The following is an 18,888-nucleotide window of genomic DNA, read 5'->3' as shown; positions in this document are numbered from 1 at the left end:
ACATGAAGTAAGCCACGCGGGTGGACGCTTACTCACATCGCCAATCACTTTGTCTAGAGACCGCTTGTGGAGGTCTAGATAATTTTAAGAATAAAAATTATTAAGTAGTAACCACAACCTAACTTCGAAATTAAATTCTCGAACTTGACATACTCACTAGGACCATGCCGCATTCAATTTAATTTCTTTGTTATCTTACTTAATTCCATCGTCTAAAGTACTCGTGAAAAATTATACAAGTAAGCCACGCGGGTGGACGTTTACCGCATAACTCCCACTACTTTAATGGATTTAAATATTTTATAGAAATCTCATCTGACAAACTTATGAAAGAACAAACATGAAATAAGCCACGCGGGTGGACTTTTACTCATATCGCCAATCACTTTGTCTAGAGACCGTTTGTGGAAATTTAAATAATTTTTAATCATCTATAAAATTATTAATACAGCTTAGTCTTTTTCTTTCAAAAGGTTTGATCATGCTCACACATAATCCTAAACATGCTCATCTAGAGCGCAACATGTAAAACATGCTTACAGAATTCTAAAACATGCTTAAGAAAACGATAAACCTAGCATGCTTGTCTAAGCGCAGTTAATAAACACATATTAACAAGCAAAGACAAAAACAGCATGCATAGAGCATAAAGGATTAACACCACGACATGCAAAGAACAGAAATAAAGAACAATAAAGTTCTTCGTGACCCATTCGTGGAACCCCAAAATCTAATCTATTACAAAGAACAGAAAAGAAAAAGAAATAAAACTCAAAAACGTAAACTCGGCCCGAAACGCTTCAAACAGGCCCGTTTTTGAAACTAGGGTTTGGGCCCCCTAGGGTTTGAAAACATGCAGCTAGGGTTTGGAAACCCTAGCTGCCGCCGCCACCTTCCTTGACACCCGCTGCACAGCGCCGCCGCAGCAGCTCCCGGCGTGCGCCGCAGCAGCAGCCCGGCACGGGCAGCTCAGCGGCAGCAGCCTCGGCGTGGCATCCGGCGCACAGCAGCAGCAGCCTCGGCGTCCAGCAACAGCACGGCAACAACAGCAGCACAGCAGCAGCAGCGGCAGTCCCCGGCGCAGTCAAACAGCGTGCGCAGCAGCGGCCCGGGCAGACGGCCGAGCAGTGCGGCGCTGGGCGCGCAGCACGCAGCCAGCAGGCACGCGCGCGCACGGCCCGAGCACGCCCAGCCCTCGCCCCTTGCCGACTCCAGCAGCAACACTCGGCAACCCCGGGCGGCAGCAGCTCCAGCAGGCGATGAATAGCAGCGGCAGTGCGCCGCCCGCTGGGCGCGCAGCGCGCAGAGCGCGCAGACGCGGCCCCGGGCACGCACCGCCCCTGCCGGCAGTTCCCGTCGCTCGCCCAGCCCGCCCTGGTCTGCCTCGCCTTGACCCGCATTGAGCAGCAACAGCAAGGGCGCACGGCGCCTGCCCAGGCGCGCGACGCACAGCGGCGGCCTTGCTCGCTCCGTGCCCGTTGCGCACGGCCCTCGGCACCGGCCCTCGGCGCCGGCGGCCTTGCTCGCTCCGTGCCCGTTGCACCTCCGTCTCACCAAACACCGTTCCTCGTTGTTGATTCGTCGTCATCCCCGTTTCGTTCCTCGATTTTACAGATTTACAACGGAAAAACAAATACAATTGAAATCCTAATCTAACCACGGATTTTCTCGTGGTGAAAAACGATTACAACGTCAAACGACGTATTCCACGAATCAACAGACCACGAAGAACAACAGCAGTAAAAACAACGCACATTATTAATTGTACATAAATTAATAATAGAGCCAAGAAATTAATCCTGGGCTCTGATACCAATTGAAGGAATATTAAATTGAATTAACGTTTCGTTTGCCCGATGATCGTTTCTTGGTTATTATTAATTTACCATACAACGATTAAATCCTAACATGCTCCTATGAATTTAACAGCTGCACGTTGGAGTTCAGAAATACCTGAAGAATTCAGAAGAATTCGTCAATCTGTCGCTGAACAGGTCAGCCAACTTCAACGCTCCGTTTGACCCCTCAAACGACCTCCAATCGTATTTTGTGCAGAAATACGACTTCTTCGTCTTCGAAAGATCTTTCCGTGGCCGCCTGATTCGTCTGAATCGGAGTTCTGTGGAGGAAGTTATGGCCGTTATACGGAGACTGCCAGAACATGGTTTCCTGCGAAAATCTGACTCCAGCTCTGATCTTCTCGACTGTATCCCGCTCAATTCCCAACGTTGGATGGACAACGAGCTATGGAAATTCCCAAGACAGAATGACCACTCACGTTTCCTGCGCCTCCCTCTGCTCTCAAAAACCCTAATTTTTATCAGTGTATTTTCCTGAGAGCTGACAGCTGTATTTTAATAATACAGAAAAGAGGAGGAGGCGCCACTTTACATGTGAGGGCCGAAAATTCTGTCTTCTTGGGCTAGGAGACATTGGGCCAGCCCAGGGACCAGATACAAGGAATAAAGATGGGCCTCAAATAAATTAATTTATCCATGGTCAGCCCAGACCATAATTAATTTATAAATATCAGTTCATTCCACTAGAGAACCGATACCGACTTACCCCTTTATTGCCGGTGATGAGTCGGGGCTTGTATTTAGACTTATTAAATCTCCGTATTTAAAATATCCGACATCCATTAATTAATTAGAGCTCTGACAGCTTAAATTAATTAATCTCTTAATAATTCCTTAAGCAGTACCACTCAAACTTTATTATTACGCCTGAACTTAATCAACCTGCAGGGTTTAGCGTAATAAACCTTATTGAGCTCCTTAAGGGGATGTCATTATCCTATACCGGATACGGGTACTAATACAGATAATCAAATATCATATATTAACCGCTATCACCCAAGATACAGAGTACTCGAGTTAGTATATAACTTTCACCCATAGTAAGTCAAAGTGATATACGAATTAATATATATATCTGAATACTTATTAGTATTAAGATTTATAAGTCACCGAGATCTTGATTCTTCACTTAAGTCAGATAGAAGAATACATCTCAAACTGTGGTCCTATCAATACGTAATGACGTACCAGTATAGACAAGTAGCCAAGACAAACTACTTCCATCTATACTGCAGCCTAAACCAATAACTTGTCCTAGAGTTATTTCGGCTGTGATCATATTATATCTCTTAAGGTTATTCCAATTATATGGTCTTCTGTGATCTACAACACACCATATAATCTACTTATATAGAGATAAAGAACATACATATGCAATCATGAACACAATCAGATAGGAGATTAGATAGTGAACTTAGGAAACATTGTATACAAGCATAAAACGTTCTTGCTTTCAGTATACAAATCCAACAAGTAGATCATATCAGCTTCTGCAAATCTAGATAGAAGCTTGATAGTCCTTCTAGTCCTGTCTCTTGCCAGTTTAGATCATCTGTAGCTACATCATATTGCTCATCTTCTTCTATGTTCTGATTTTGTTCTTCATCAGAAAGCTCATTTGCCATTTCATCAGTAGGCTCCACCTTGATTCTAGTATCGGGGCTATTATTGCTATGAGTAACCAGCTTTATTTTCTCGCCCTTAGCATAAGGCAGTTCATTTTCATTGAACTTCACATCTCTACTAATAATGATCTTTTGCTTACATGTATCTATACACCATAGCCTATAATAACCCTTCACTCCTTTCTGATACCCTAACATAATGCATTTTAAAGCTCTAGCTTCTAGTTTGTCTTGCTTTAAATGAGCATATGCCATACCCCACTCTTAGGCTAGAGTAATTTCCCTTACTCCCATACCACTTAGAATCTGGGGTATCAAAATCTATAGAGGAAGATGGATATTTGTTTATAAGAACAACAACAGTAGATATTGCTTCACCCCAAAACTTCTTAGGTAATCCTAAATTTAGGAGCATGCACCTAACCCTTTCTAATATAGTCATGTTCATCCTTTCAGCAACTCCATTTTGTTGCGGATGAGTAGGTACAGTCCTATAAAAACTCAAGGCCATTATCAGTTCTAAGGCACTTAAGGCTAGTTCCCTTTTCTACCTCAACTTCTTTGTACCATTCTTTAAATTTATCACAAGCCTCAATTTTATCCTTTAATTAAGACATATATCCAGAGTTTTCTAGAGTAATCATCAACGATACTCATGAAATATTTCCCTTCACCTATAGTCTCAGTTTGTGAGGGCCCCCATAAATCACTATGTACATAATCTAGGGGTGTTGTGAATGTATGCTTACTAGTAGAGTATGGAACTTTCTTGCTTTTACCCAATGCACAATGTTAACAATTTTCAAGTTTATGATTGCTATCAGTGCTTATCAATCCCTGTTTAATAAGTTCCTCTATCCCTCCCTCACTGACATGTCCCAGTCTCTTATGCCATAAGTCAACAAATTCTATGGCATAAGAGTCACCTATGACAGCCTCTGCATCCAAGTAATACAAGCTATTCTTCATTTTTCCAATCATAACAGTAATGGAATTTTTAATGACGGATAATATTCCCATTTGAGAAATGAAAGAATAACCCTTGGATTCAAGCATTCCTAGGGAGATTAGGTTCTTTTTTAAACCAGGAATGTATCTAACATCTGACAGAATTTTAAAAGAATCATCATGCATTTTTAGCTTCACATAACCCATACCTTTAGTTCTGCAGATTTGGTTATTACCAAGGAGAACAGATCCTGGATCTTCTTCTTTCAATTCCATGAACAAGATTTGATGGTTCACATGTGGAAACTGGAGCTTGAGTCCATTATTCATGATTCTTCAACAGCCCTTTCCACAATGTTCAAAACCTCTGCAGTCTCAACAGCTTCTGCAATATCTGTTGTATTCTGCTTGTTATCTTTATCAGCTTGAGTTTTCTTCCAAGCATAGCAATTCTTTTTAAGTAACCTGACTTTTTACACTAATGGCAAGTTCTGGTTTCCTTTGCATCTGCATCATTGGATTTAGACTGATTTGGTTTGTTATTATCAGGAACTCCCTTCTTGGTTTTCTTGCCTTTGAATTTCTTGACATTCAAACTCTGAGCAGCTGAATCTTGAGTAGTGTTGTTGAACTTTTGAAGTTCTTTAGCCCTTAAAGCCAACCTCTTCCAGAGTAATGGAATCAGGGACGGATCTAGAAATTTAATAATGACCGGGCGAGATTTCACCGGATGATTCTAATAAAGTTTTAATAAAGAAAACGAGTTGAATCTTGATTAATTATTTGAAATGACACAATTATGACCGGACGAGAATAACATATATAGATAAAAAAAATTAAAATCATACATTTATAGGTAACAAAAAAAATTTTGACCGGGCGACGGCCTGGGGTGCCTGGCCTTTAGATCCGTCCCTGAATGGAATCCACCATTCCATACAACATTGCATTCTTTAGTTGATCAAAAGACTTTGGCAGTGCATTTAAGAGGATGATAGCTTTATCTTCATCTTCAAGGCTAACATCAATGTTCTCTAAATCGTCAAAAGATTTATTGAACTCATCCAATTGCTCACTGATTCCCTTCTCCTCCAGGAACTTGTATGAATACAATCTTTGCTTCATATACAAACGATTTGCAAGAGATTTTGTCATGTAAAACTCTCAAGCTTTGCCCATATGCCCGCTGCAGTGGTCTCTTTCGAGATTTCTCTTAAAACTTTATCAGCCAAACAGAGAATGATGGTGATATGGGATCTATCCATCATCTCCTTCTTCCGTGCTTCAGCCTTTGAATCTGATTTCGAATCAGCTCCCTTCGCGGTAAGAACCCGTTTAAGAGCATCGCCTAAACCTTATTGAATGAGCATCACTTTCATCTTAATCCGCCAAAGACCGAAATCATTCTTACCAAAAAATTTCTCAACATCAAAATGAGCTGCCATTGCGAATTTCTTCGATCGTGATTCGATTTCCCCCTTTCCCACAAACGGCACCAATTTGTAAACCAAATTGCGTTCCACAAATTGAGAGAAACACAACAACAAAGAATCGAAAACTTGAACAAGAAACAACACACGAATCTTACGTGGTTCGATCCAAAAATCTACATCCACGTGCAGGTCAACTCTCCAGTATTTTATTGATGAACAATCGAGAAGAACAACACAATTACAATAGCCAACACAGGCGATGAAGATAACTTTCAAAACTCAACAAGAATTCCTCTCCAAAAATCTCACACGTGGCTATCTTTTTCCACTTGAAAAACAAGTATTCAGCAGCCTAAACTAATGGGAAAATACACAAATCCTACTACAAAACTAAGTCAGAACAGTAGATTAAAAGTGCCTCGGATCCGAGCTGCAATCCAGAGAAAACTGTTGCTCAAATCTGTTATGAACTTTAGTGTATATCAAGTATATCCCTGAACTTCTTCATATTTGCATAATAGTCCCCAGATTCATGCATGCATGCATGCATGGTCAAAAACTTAACACTCACATTTAAGTTACTGAGAAAACTTTAATTATCTCGTATGTCATAACTTATTGGTAATATCTCAATATTCTCAAATAATTTTGGCTTCTCTTTACTCAATTTCTACAGTCCTTCATGCTATTATCACTTCTAATTTTATTAATACCACAATATTATAAGTAAGAAAAAGCGCAATTTTACAACCATACCTGCATATTCTTGGAATCCCTATCTTTCTAGTGTGTTTAAGTTCATTCATGCACCCCTCCGCTTCAAAGCCTTAATAGGAGCCTCTTTGTCTGCACCTCGTGCAAAGACGATCACTCTTTACTTCTGCCCCGGGCGCCACAATTAAGTTAAAGTACAATAATAAAATTTAGTGGTGCTACTCAAGGAATTAGATAAGAGATTAATTAATTGGACAGTGAAAAGAGTGTTGAAGTTGACTCAAGTTGACTCTCTTTTGATGGCCGATGATGTAGACTTTCCAATCTGCAAATGAGAGAGCCTAGTGATCTTCTAGGTTCAGCTCCCGGTGAGTGTACTTATCTTTTGCAAGAGTAGTGATGTCGTTAGCGATGTTGTTGAATCTTATTTCCATCGTATTTATGGATTCACCCTTTGACATCTTGAAGTCATGAAATTTCTTAAAAGTTATTATAAGATTGTTCTCCTTGATTTTCTCTAATATGGCCCATAGGCTTTCCAAAGTATCCCACATCTCCTTGGTGTTAGCACATCTAGAGATCTTTCTTACGTATACATCCTTACAATACTAGAGATTATGTTTCGGGTGATGTTGTCGAGGTTATCTTGCTTTTTTTCCTCAGTTGTGAAGTCAACCGGGTCTTTTAGCTTCATTTCTATTGTAGGATTTGCACATGAGGTTGCAACGACTTGTGTGACCTTCTCTTTGATTATGATAGGTTCCTTTGTAATCACATTCCACATTAGGTGATATTAGACAATAAGATGGCTCTGGACCCTCAATATCCACAGCTCGTAGTCCTCCACTGAGAATTGAGGTAGATATCTAGAACTGTTAGTGTTAGTGTTCATGTTGTAGGTATGCACTAAAGGACTAAATTTTGAAAATTATTTTTTGTTGATCAATTCTAGCTGTGTTACAGATACAAAGGTCTATTATAACCCCACCTCTGATTCGACTTGTTGGTCTCGGACGAGTAATACATGAGTATTGGGGAGGGGGAATACACCAGATCAAACTTTTTCATTGCTTGTTGCTTACTAACGATAAGATTGATTAACTTGATAGGAAAAAAGGAAAAAAAGGAAAGGAGTTCACTAGAGCAAAGTCAAACAATGTGAGGATGAAGTATGGAGACAGAACTAAAGAATCCTAATAATTAATTTTTGTATTTCCAAACACAGGAAAAAGAATCTGTGAGGATTCATTGTAATCTCTTAGTTTTACAAGGGCGACATTACTATATTTTTTATTTTTTCTAATTTATTTTCTAGGTTGGATGGTATTGTTGCATGGTATCTTCATACTTGAAGGACAATCACTTTTTGACATTTTACCTAAATGGTCACACCGTAGTCTTTAGTATTTTTACTGGAAGTCCTTATCTCTTTTTGAACCATTGACGAGTCTTCGTCTAACTTTCATATTAAACGTTGTATTGTGGCATCTTAAAATACTTGTCAATTGTATATCAGAAGGAAGACTAAAATTTTATTAGGTTCCACTTTAAAAAAAAAAATATTAGAATATGAAAAAATATTATCACATCAATTTCATTTAATAAAATTATCATAAATTGGAGTAAAATGGATTGCTTGGAAAATATTTCTATTCTACTTAAAAAAATTTAATTGTTGTACATAATACTCCCTCCGTCCACAATATCATTTCCACTTTGTAGACGACGAAAGTGGTGGATCGTAATTGATAATAGTGAGATTGTTGTAAGTGAAGTTTGGGCCTCACTATTGTTGTGAGTGGAAGTTTATAGCAGTGAAAACGATATAGTGGACGAAGAGAGCTCACGATAACATACTTTGTAAGTTGTTTTAAAAAAATTATAAACTCAGTTAAACGTCCACTTAGAACGTGACAAACAAACTTTTTTTTTATATACTTGAAATGAACTAACCGTTAATATTACATGTCCGCTCGTAATCTCTTTCTTTTCTTTTTTTTTTCTTTTTTTTTTGAAAAAAGTCTTTCTTGTATACTCTATAAAGCAAAAATCTACTTAGCAGCATCTCAAAGGTCATTGTGAACGTTTGTTGCTGTATTTGTATTTCCAGTCTCCAATTCAAGATGGGCTTCTCCAGTGGTAGAAAGAGCATCTGAAGGGACATTAAGGCCTGCAAAACCGATCATCACAGCCACAGCTCCGACGTAATCCAACGGATGAGGCATATTCCCAATCAACGAATCCACAATGGTCGCTAACGGTACCTGAATCGAAAGGCCCGCTGTCGCCACAGTGGTCGTCGTGAGGAGCACAGCCTTGGCCCATAGGTAGTCGCTCACCACATTGTCTAGTAAACCTGAATGTGGAAGTTGATGCTTAGAGATGATATATGTAGAGAGAACAACTAACAGTAATTCTAAAAGCATCAGGTAATAGTTTCACCACAACTACAAGAGATCAAAAGACGATGAAATGTGCGCGTGTGTTAGCCTAGCGGTAGGTGATTAATGTTCAATGTCAAAGGTCTTTAGTTCGAGTCCCCCGTGGTGCGGTCTTTAAATATCTATTTTGCTATTATAAAGATAACATAGTCACTATATATATATTACTATAAAATAAGAGTAAAATTTTGGAATAGCCAAAATGAATCATAAAACACAAATTATGGCCACTCATTGAAAAAACATAAATTTTGGCCATTTTTATAGCTTTGGGACGTTTTTGCCCTTAATTGGGCGGACTGGGTAGGGTCAGGAGCGCGGGTCGCGTGCCGGGTAGGATCAGGCACGCGGGTCAGGTTAGGCACTTATGGCACTATTAGTGCCATAAGTGCCATAAGTGCCAACGAATTTTTTTTTTTACTCCCCCTGCCCTGTCTACCCCCCCCCAGACCCCCGACCCCACCCACCCCACCCCCAAGCCAAAAAAAAAAATTACTCCCCCTAAATAAAAATAAATCAAATTTTACTTTTGTTATTTTATTTTATGGCACTAATAGTGCCATAAGTGCCAACGAAAATTCAAAATAAAATAAAGTAAAATGGTCTTTTTAGCACTTATGACACTAATAGTACCATAAGTGCCAAACATGCAGAACAAATATAGAAACAACAGCATCATCTAAACTCTAAATGGAACATTTAAACCCTAAATGGATAATCTAAACCCTAAATGGAACATCTAAACCCTAATTGGATAATCTAAACCCTAAATGGAATATCTAAACCCTAGGAGACGTGTTTAAAAAGTTCCTTTTGGCTTGGGGGTGGGTGGGGGGGTAGGGTCGGGGGGTAGGCAGGGCAGTGGGAGTAAAAAAAAAAATTGGCTTGGGGGTGGGGGGTGGGTGGGGTTGGGGGTCTGGGGGGTAGACAAGGCAGGGGAAGTAAAAAAAAAAAAATATTTGGCTTGGGGTGGGTGGTGGGGGTGGGTGGGGTGGGTAGGGTCGGGGGTCTGGGGGTAGACAAGGCTTGGGGGTGGGTGGGGTCGGGGGTCTGGGGGGGTAGACATGGCAGGGGGAGTAAAAAAAAAATTTCGTTGGCACTTATGGCACTATTAGTGCCATAAGTGCCTAACCCGACCCGCGTGCCTGATCCTACCCGGCACGCGACCCGCGCTCCTGACCCTACCCAGTCCGCCCAATTAGGGGTATATTAGGCATATTGCCTAATTAATGGCCATAATTTGTGTTTTTTCAATTAGTGGCCAAATATTATGTTTGCATGTTCAATATGGCCATTTGACACCATTGTTTCATAAAATAATCACTCTTACAATTTTATCCATGTTATCATAATAATTCACAACTATACTCCACGAAGCTTTTTAGTTGCGAATTAAGGCTAATTCCTGTGAATTAAGGACAAAAGCCAAAAAATGACTATTCGTTATCTTTTTTGTGGCTATTTTTATCTTTACAATACCAAAATGGATATTTTGATATATTAACTCTATAAAGCAACATTAATACATACTTCAGTTGTTTATCATTCATCAAATATGTGATTGTTTTTACCATCATGGTCAAGAGCAAAAGCCAGCATCATACATTCATTATCTAAGGTGGGTGAACAAACCATAGGCAACATGCAGTGTTACCTATCACAAATCCCTGAAGAAAATGCATTGCAGGATAACTTATAAAATAGGATGACCAAGCAAGAATATAGATGCAATGAACACGGAAAGGAAATAAATTGCCTTGACTAAGTAAAACAAACGAGATAGAAAAGTAAAGGTTTAGCCATAGATGACCTCAAAATTTTATACCTTTGCCAACGATTAGACCAAATTGCTTCCCAGTGAGGGTGTTGAAAAGCCCAAGCTTTGACAACTCAAGAATGAGAGCCACAGGAAAGAATATTAACAAGTTGAACAAGCCCAGGAATCCAAGAAAGTGTGCCATACTGACACGGCCTTGAACTTTATCGTCTTCATCAGGCAATTTCTGGCGAATAAGTGTTATATAAACAGAATAAAATGCTGCAGATAAAAGAGAAAGGATATCTCCCAGTGCAGGATTTGGGGCAACCTCACTTGATCCTGAACCCGAGTCTCCGAGGCTGACAATGATCACTCCTCCCATGCAAAGCAGAACACTGATCAGCTTCAGCCAAGTGAACTTCTCACCCAAGAACACAACAGCAACTACAAATGTGAACAGACTGGATGCACTGCTCAGGATGGTATTGGACTACATACAAAACATAAATCAAATGTCACATTTTCGGGGTGTTCACTTTTTGAGAATTGGTCTAGATAGATTAGTTTAGTATAGACCAATCCATTCATCTACTATAATGGATTGAAACTATGGAATATCCCAAAGCCCTAGATAATTTCTATCATTTGAGCTAACTTTGCTCGACTCATATCCCATTGAAAGGGTGAGATTAGAGAAAATCTTAATAACGAGGATAAAAATACTAAAACATGCATCTTATCAATCATGAAAGAAGACGACCTTCAAGTATAAATCAAATTAGCCATTGAGATATAATACAAGATTGGATTAGATTCTTACAGTAACTGTAGTGTACTTGAGGGAGAGATTAAAAGTGAGCTGCGCCATAAACCAAATGGGGCAGATCAAGATGCTTACTTTGGCAATTCTCCAACGCATCCAACGCCCTTTCTCATCCAAATCCTTGCCTACTCCACACTGCTTCAAATCAACCTCAACTTCACCATGATCCACAACTTCTTGTTCATCAGGATTCAATTCATTCTCTATAGCACCAGCCTCATTATTGTGAAGAAGAATAGCCTCTTCTGAAACCTTAGAGTCTTGCAACGCAGCATCATCATTTCTCTTATTTAACCAAAAGAAAATGCTTACATTCCTATCCTCCAAATACCGCCCAATTTCTACTAAAGGTATATACACCACGAATAATGAATTGCAAATGTAGGTTACCAGAAACGGCGAGACGCCCTCATCTACAACTGACTGTACAATGAAACTAGCTGCGATCCATATTGTTGCAACTGTAAATATGTAAACCAACCCTAAAACCCATCTCCACACTTGATCTCTCATCAGCCCAATGTCAAAGATACACTTTGGAAGAATAGCCTCAGATTCTGAGGATATCTATTTTCCCCTTTTTATATTTTGTTATTGTTGGTTTAAAAATCTCTATCCAATCAATGAAGAAGAAAACTGCAGTTGATACCAATCCCAATAGAAAACGTGTTTTCTTGCCGGAATCTGAGACAAGAAAGAAGAAAAAGCTTGAGAATAATCAAACGTCTCCGCGTCAAGTTTTGCAGGAGAACAGCATAATAAACCTAGAACAATATCCACAAATTTAGACGACACAAAATTATAAAACCTACGTGGCAAATGCGACATTCGAGGAAGAAATCTTGTAGATGAAGTGATAAGCCACATATTAATAAAAACAGATTGATGATAACAATTAATGCCGTAAAAAGGTCAATGCAGAGCAACGAACCAGTTGGAAGTAAACAAGGAGATCTTTCGGTTAATGCATCGAATCTTATTCATTGTGGGAAATTCCTCAAGGCATTTTTAAGGGATTATATCCTCTGGAAACATGTTTTTTAGTTTTTGCAGTTTCCCCAAATAAATTCCAGGAAATGAGTATAGGTATATATGCTACATTCTTCATTTTACAAGGTTTTTGGTCAAAAATATGGATGTAATTGAGTTGACTCCAGACGATTATTGCAAAACTCAAATATGATTGTTTTATTATTGAGATAAATCTAAGGTTTATATAAATCCAGCTTTTTAAATTTTAATTTATATTTAAAATGATAATATTATCATTGATCATCATTAATCACTGAATGAATGGCCAATAAAATAACTTCAACATATATTTTCGGTTCAAGCTTTGAAAAGAAAATTTAACATCAACGCATTTACCATCCATTTTAACGTAGAAAAGCCCACCTCGTTGCGTCCTTAAGTCAACGGGCACGCGTGTCCTCCTTCCCATTGACCGTTACTTCCCAAATTGACATTCATTGAATGAAGAATCGATGAGCCGCGAAGTAAAAGTTGATTAAGAAAGGGGAGACCGATTCTCAATCAATTAATACTCCCTCCGTCCCATTACAAATGTCCACTTTTGGGCACGAAGATTAAGAAATATGTAAAAAGTAGATAAAGTGAGTTTGTGGAAATTATTTAAATATTAGGTATAAAGAGAGAATATATATTGCCAAAAAAGGAATGGGATATTTGTAATGGGACATCTCATTATGGAAAGTGGGACATTTGTAATGGATGGACAGAGGGAGTATCTTTTAAACAAATTAGGGCCTCAGCATCCATCCTATCTCGTTTACTAACACTCATCACTAGCAAAATTCTTAGCTTACTAATATCCTCATTTTAGTAGAATTAGTTAACTATAACCATGTTATAATTAATAACTCCATTTAAAAACCTTAATCAAAGAATATTCCTATAGAAATATCAAACTTAAGCAAAACGGTCCGCGTTCTTAGAGGATCAGTTCGCACTCGATTTGAATTAGGTAATGGGAGATGCCAATTGAAAGATAGTCGAGTCAGGGTTCGGTAGAAATTAACGGTGCTCGAATCAGACAACTACTCAAAAAGTTATAAAAGTTCTTTGACGATGTGTCAAAACTGTCAACTAAAATTCGTCATGACCTATTTTTAAATTAGTGTCATCCAACGAAGTCTTAATGCGTGTATTACACGATGTGGACTTGTTTCCAAACTTTTATTCAATGAATCAACCAACCACATGACTCTCTATCATATCACTATCATTTAGGCTCGAAACCATTTGTTCGAGCGTCAAATACCAACACGTATGTGCATTAATCATAGCTCTCACAACTCACGCCACATTGTCGCATAAGCAATCAACTATATTCTATCATCTACTAAGTTTAAGACTTAGAAAATCATATATATACTTATGCAAAAACCATTTTCTTAAATGTTAATAAAGCTAACACATTCATGTTTTGACAACATTCCACATTCCACTTTCCCAACACTTTATCAAATGTTGCTTTTATGGCACTTTCTAAAATTCATAGCAAGCGACTCAATTATCATAAAATTCCATACCATGCCATTACAAAAATCTCATGAAGTTTAGTTTACTCCAAAAGTGGTAGTTAACCAAAAAGATTAAAGGTTTATGAGATATTACATTTTTGGTGAATGCTGTCAAAACTGGACAGTTTCTGCCAATTTTATTGAGGTCATTAGAATACGTATCAAACCTTTACAAAAACTCATGAAACTTAAGCAAACTATACCAAAGATCTCCTAGAAAGTTTGGTAAAATTTTCACAATGAAATTCGTTCATATGACCAGCCAAATAAGCTACAAAACTCAGTTATTCTTACTGTAGGAAAAACTGGACAGCGACACAGAGCCTTATTGCTAGAATAAACTGCTCTCCTTTCGAGGGTATAAAAATACAAGGCTTACATTTTTATAAAGATATATGAGTCTAGTTTCTCTAAACAAACGGTGAGGCAAAATCTATAATGGTTTAAGAGATACATTCATTTTAGCAACATCTACCAAAAGATGACAGTTGCTGTCAACAATTTTCATAACCACCTTAAAAATTTTGTAGAGACATACTAGATACATCATATCTAAACATACTAAAATTTCAAAGCCATTACATAAAGAAAAAATCGATGAAACAGCAGATTAAAACTGCTGTGAAAACATGGCAGAATTTCCACAAATCCTCTAATTAGTATGGCCTGCTTCCTGGACACTCACGATCATAAATATACCCTCAAAATCATCATCCAACATCATATACTTCAACAATTTAAATAATTAAATTCTCCAAAAACATGCTTTAATAAATCTAATAAAAACATATATGAATGTCATCATACTCATGTGCTTGTATCTCATCTCAATTTAATAATCAAAAATCAAGAACACCTATTCTTGCTCAACCCACTCACAATTTATCTCTAATGCATCTACCCAACAACATATTAAAGAATTGAAGCGATCCCCCAATTTCTCCAACAAAATCGAGAATATTGTGTTTCTCAAGCAAGGGGATTTTCGAAAATTAGGCTCCCATAAGATAGTTAGGGTGAAGGCCTACCTCGATACGAATTTGAAATTGAAATCAGACAGAAACTTGGGCCTGGAATCGAACTTGAAAGCTTGGAGAAACTGCTGCTATGGCAGCTGTGTGCGAGCGAGAGAGACGAATGGCTGAGTTTGTTTAAGGAGAGAGAAAATAACAAAAAATTTAACTCCTTTCCTTTTCTTTTTCCTTTTTCGTTTTTTCCTTTTTTTTCATGTATTCTATTTTATAAACGGTTAAAGTACATATTCACCCCTGAAGTCGACACCCCTAGAGCATTGGGCTCCCCAGACTCGGTCGTGGCGCGTTGACCTCCCTGAACTCTCGGAAAAAGGGTGCAAATACACCCCTCCGTTATTTAACGGAGGGGTGTATTTGCACCCTTTTTCCGAGAGTTCAGGGAGGTCAACGCGCCACGACCGAGTCTGGGGAGCCCAATGCTCTAGGGGTGTCGACTTCAGGGGTGAATATGTACTTTAACCCTTTTATAAATAACTAATCACAAATTCTCAATATATACATAAGGCAAGTTTCAAGCCGCCCCGCCCTGACATGTGGTTCTGACCCGGTGTCAAAAATATATGTCATTTTTTTCGTTTCCTTTCTCATTTTTTCTCTTTTTTGCTTTTGTTCTCTCTTTGGATTTTTTTAAAAACAAACACTCGAAGGGAAGGGTGAAGGCGACTAGGGTTTCAAAACCCTAGCTGCGTATGTGTATTCGTAGCGAATCAAGCGAGACGGGCCGCAGATTTAAGTCAGGCACGGGTCATAGGGTCAGGCATGGGTCTTGGCTGGTCTGGGTAGGGGTAAGCAAACTCAAACGAAACCCGTTACACAGACCCGGGCCAACTCAATAGACACAAACGGTGCCGGGTCTTATTTTTGGGACCGAATAAATTTCAGGTCGATCCGGGTCGTTGTAGTGGGCAAAATTCGTCAACATGACCCGTATCCAATCAGCACTCCAGGCTGGCTCAGCAAGCCAAACAACCTGGTCAATCCAACCCAATTAATCTTTCAAGTTGGACCAATGAGCTAAACAGCCCGGTCAATTCAGCCCGACAAACTTCAAGTCCAACTTGTCTCAATAGTTCGGTTGGATAAATCGCACTTGGCCCAAACCCATCAAGTTAGCTCGCCAATCTGGCACAACCCTAAGAGGCCCAGTCAGTCAAGCATATTGGTCCATCTAGCCCAAGAAGCTATAGATCAACTTGAATCGATAACCAGGCTGGAGGTTTCACATCCGGCCCAAGGGTTACCGCCCACCTTGTTGACAAAGTCACATGACCTAGCCATCAACCCTAAAAAATATCTTTCGCCAAGCTGACACAGTCAAAGGATGAACCTTTATGATCCCGTCCAAATCGCAACAACTTGGAAGTGGAAAGCGTGGACGGATAAAGTCAGCTTGTAAAACCCTAGCGGCTGGCTGCCCTTTATATAGACAGACTGACTAGGTTACAAAGGACACGAAAAAATCTTACTTGCTATCGACTCCTTGAATTCTCTCTACTCCGCCGCCTAGCCAACTTGGCCTATCTCCGCCTCCCATATTCCATTATCACAACACACTGTCACCGTTTCCACCCTCCGACGCCGCTTACAGCCTGGAGTAACCGCACACTCCAGCCTGCCTTTCTCTCTATTTCAATTCGCTTATCATTCTATTTTGTTATTCCGATACTGACTTGAGCGTCGGAGGCTCTACGGTCGACACCCCCACCCGGTGCTCAACCTAGGGCTCTTACGTGTTCTTGTGTTGACAGGTTGCTAGTGCCCAATCTATCCGGACGTGCAGACGTCAACTTCAATTGTAGATTTTAGCCTCTACAATTTGGCGCCCACCGTGGGGCCCTAGCAATCAAGCGAATCAACGCACTTTCCGTAGATCTCTACAAGCATCAATCATGTCTGACGGTCGCGACGGATCTGAAACTCCTGACGCACCCCACGTGGTTGCTCAAACTACTCAGGCTGACCTAGCCGCCCAGATTTCCGCACTGACTGAACAGATGAATCAGGAACGGGAGAGGTGCAAGAAGTTGGAAAAGGAGAATGCCAACTTGTATGACCGTCTCGAAGCCATGGAGCCTATCGAGATCATCGAACCTCCCGGCTTCCGAGCCCAATTATCTTCCATGCAACCCCTGGGAGATACACCGATCACTCACAAGGACGGATCCAACCATCTCATGATGGATCCATCATCTTCGGTAAGAAACCGCAATGTCGTTAGTAACCTGACTGATCCAGGCCGTACTACTTTGAATGCAGGAACACTCCGACAGGATGGAACAACCACCATCGGAGGACAACTCGCCCGAACCAACTTTACCACCCCGGGCATAGCAATGAGCAATGCCGTCGTAGGAGGCACACAACCTACTATACTGGGGCCCAACCTGGCGGTCGCGCCAAGCCAACCCAATCAACAGGCGGACGGACCCAGTCAGAGGGAGATCGCCCAAGAACAGTTGTTTGGGAATGAATTCGCCCAACCAACCGCGATCGACCCGTATGCAATAAGAGACGATGTCCTGGCAAGAAAGTTGGCCGAAATGGAGGCCCTGATCCAGCGAATTCCTGGTGTCCCGGCACCCATCCACAAAAGCTCAGAGAATTGCTACGCCGACTCGCCGTTTGTGGATGAAATTGCTCTAGTTGAAATGCCCGTCAAGTTCAACTTTCCAATCATGCAAATGTTTGATGGAACAACGGATCCGACCGACCACATAGCTCAATACAAGCAACGGATGTTCACTGTAGCAATTCCTCGTGAATTGAGGCAGGCCTGCATGTGTAAGGGGTTCGGTTCTAGTTTGACAGGACCGGCCCTCCAGTGGTATACTAACCTTCCCAATTATTCTATTTCAAGTTTTGCTCAACTAACCGATATATTTGTGCAGCAATATGCTAGTAGCAGGAAACTTGAAAAGATATCAGAGGATCTTTACGCCGTGATCCAACGACGTGACGAGTCCCTTCGAGACTACATAGGTCGATTTAACAAGGAGAAGGTGTCCATTACAAATTGCAGCACCCAGACAGCGATCACTGCCTTTCGAAAGGGTCTCCTGCCCGACTCGGACCTCTACAAAGACCTCACCAAATACCCTTGTAGAACAATGGAAGATGTCCTCGCCAAGGCATGGGCACAAATCAAGTGGGAGGAAGATCAATACAGCCATCACCGATCTTCACCAAGCAGACACACTGGATGAAAAGAGAGATACGGCAAGACTACGGCTTGCATCCTACCAGCAGAGTGTCGCCAGACACTACAACCGGCATGTTCGCACTCGGACGTTCAAGCTGGGCGATTGGTTACTCCGACGTGTATTCCAAAACACCAAGGAAATCGGAGCTTGCAAGCTGGGTCCAACTTGGGAAGGCCCATACTTGATCACTAAGGTGTTCAGCAATGGCGCTTACAAGCTGCAAGACAAAGATGGGCGCGACATCAGCAACAGCTGGAACGCCATCCATCTTCGGTCTTATCATTTCTAAACTTTCCATTCAATTATTTATTTTTTTCGTTAAGTTTATAATTTTTTCCACACTGTTACTAACAATTTTACCCAGGCCAAGTCGGAACTACATCGGACTTGATCCCGTCAAAGGGTATGTAGGCAACTCTACGGAGCATGGCTCTACGGAGCTTAGTCCGACCCAAGAACTACATTTGGCTTGATCCTCGCAAGAGGTATGTAGGCAACTCTCCGGAGTG

The 18,888-nt window shown here is 40.4% G+C and overlaps 1 protein-coding gene across 7 annotated transcripts; it reads right to left on the bottom strand.

Annotated features, from left to right (window-relative positions):
- Nucleotides 1-8,490: 8,490 nt before the first annotated feature.
- Nucleotides 8,491-15,385, bottom strand: LOC130992744 (uncharacterized vacuolar membrane protein YML018C). Of its 7 annotated transcripts, XM_057917481.1 has the most exons (6): nucleotides 15,174-15,354; nucleotides 12,998-13,172; nucleotides 11,600-12,286; nucleotides 10,846-11,269; nucleotides 8,844-8,935; nucleotides 8,491-8,749 (listed from the first exon to the last, which is right to left on the bottom strand). In XM_057917481.1, the coding sequence occupies exons 3-6, from the start codon at nucleotides 12,113-12,115 to the stop codon at nucleotides 8,528-8,530; spliced, it is 1,254 nt and encodes a 417-aa protein (XP_057773464.1). In that variant the 5' UTR covers nucleotides 12,116-12,286; nucleotides 12,998-13,172; nucleotides 15,174-15,354; the 3' UTR covers nucleotides 8,491-8,527. The 7 variants fall into 7 exon arrangements, with proteins under 7 accessions (XP_057773464.1, XP_057773468.1, XP_057773463.1 ...); XM_057917485.1 differs by lacking the exon at nucleotides 12,998-13,172 and having other exon boundaries at nucleotides 11,678-12,286; nucleotides 15,174-15,357; XM_057917480.1 differs by lacking the exon at nucleotides 12,998-13,172.
- Between the last annotated feature and the right edge of the window lie 3,503 nt (nucleotides 15,386-18,888).

The sequence above is a fragment of the Salvia miltiorrhiza genome, chromosome 7, assembly GCF_028751815.1.
Source record: "Salvia miltiorrhiza cultivar Shanhuang (shh) chromosome 7, IMPLAD_Smil_shh, whole genome shotgun sequence".
Lineage (NCBI taxonomy): Eukaryota > Viridiplantae > Streptophyta > Magnoliopsida > Lamiales > Lamiaceae > Salvia > Salvia miltiorrhiza.
Note: the sequence above shows the minus strand (reverse complement) of the source record. Positions and strands in the feature narration are given on the sequence as shown.

What these genes read in the sequence shown, in the direction of transcription:
- LOC130992744 (XM_057917481.1), bottom strand. Translation starts at nt 12,115, where the DNA reads ATGAGAGATCAAGTGTGGAGATGGGTTTTAGGGTTGGTTTACATATTT. An exon ending in TGGTCTAATCGTTGGCAAAG is followed by an intron (nt 8,936 to 10,845) that starts GTATAAAATTTT and finishes TTCCACATTCAG; the next exon opens with GTTTACTAGACAATGTGGTG. An exon ending in CAGCGGGCCTTTCGATTCAG is followed by an intron (nt 8,750 to 8,843) that starts GTACCGTTAGCG and finishes TCGGTTTTGCAG; the next exon opens with GCCTTAATGTCCCTTCAGAT.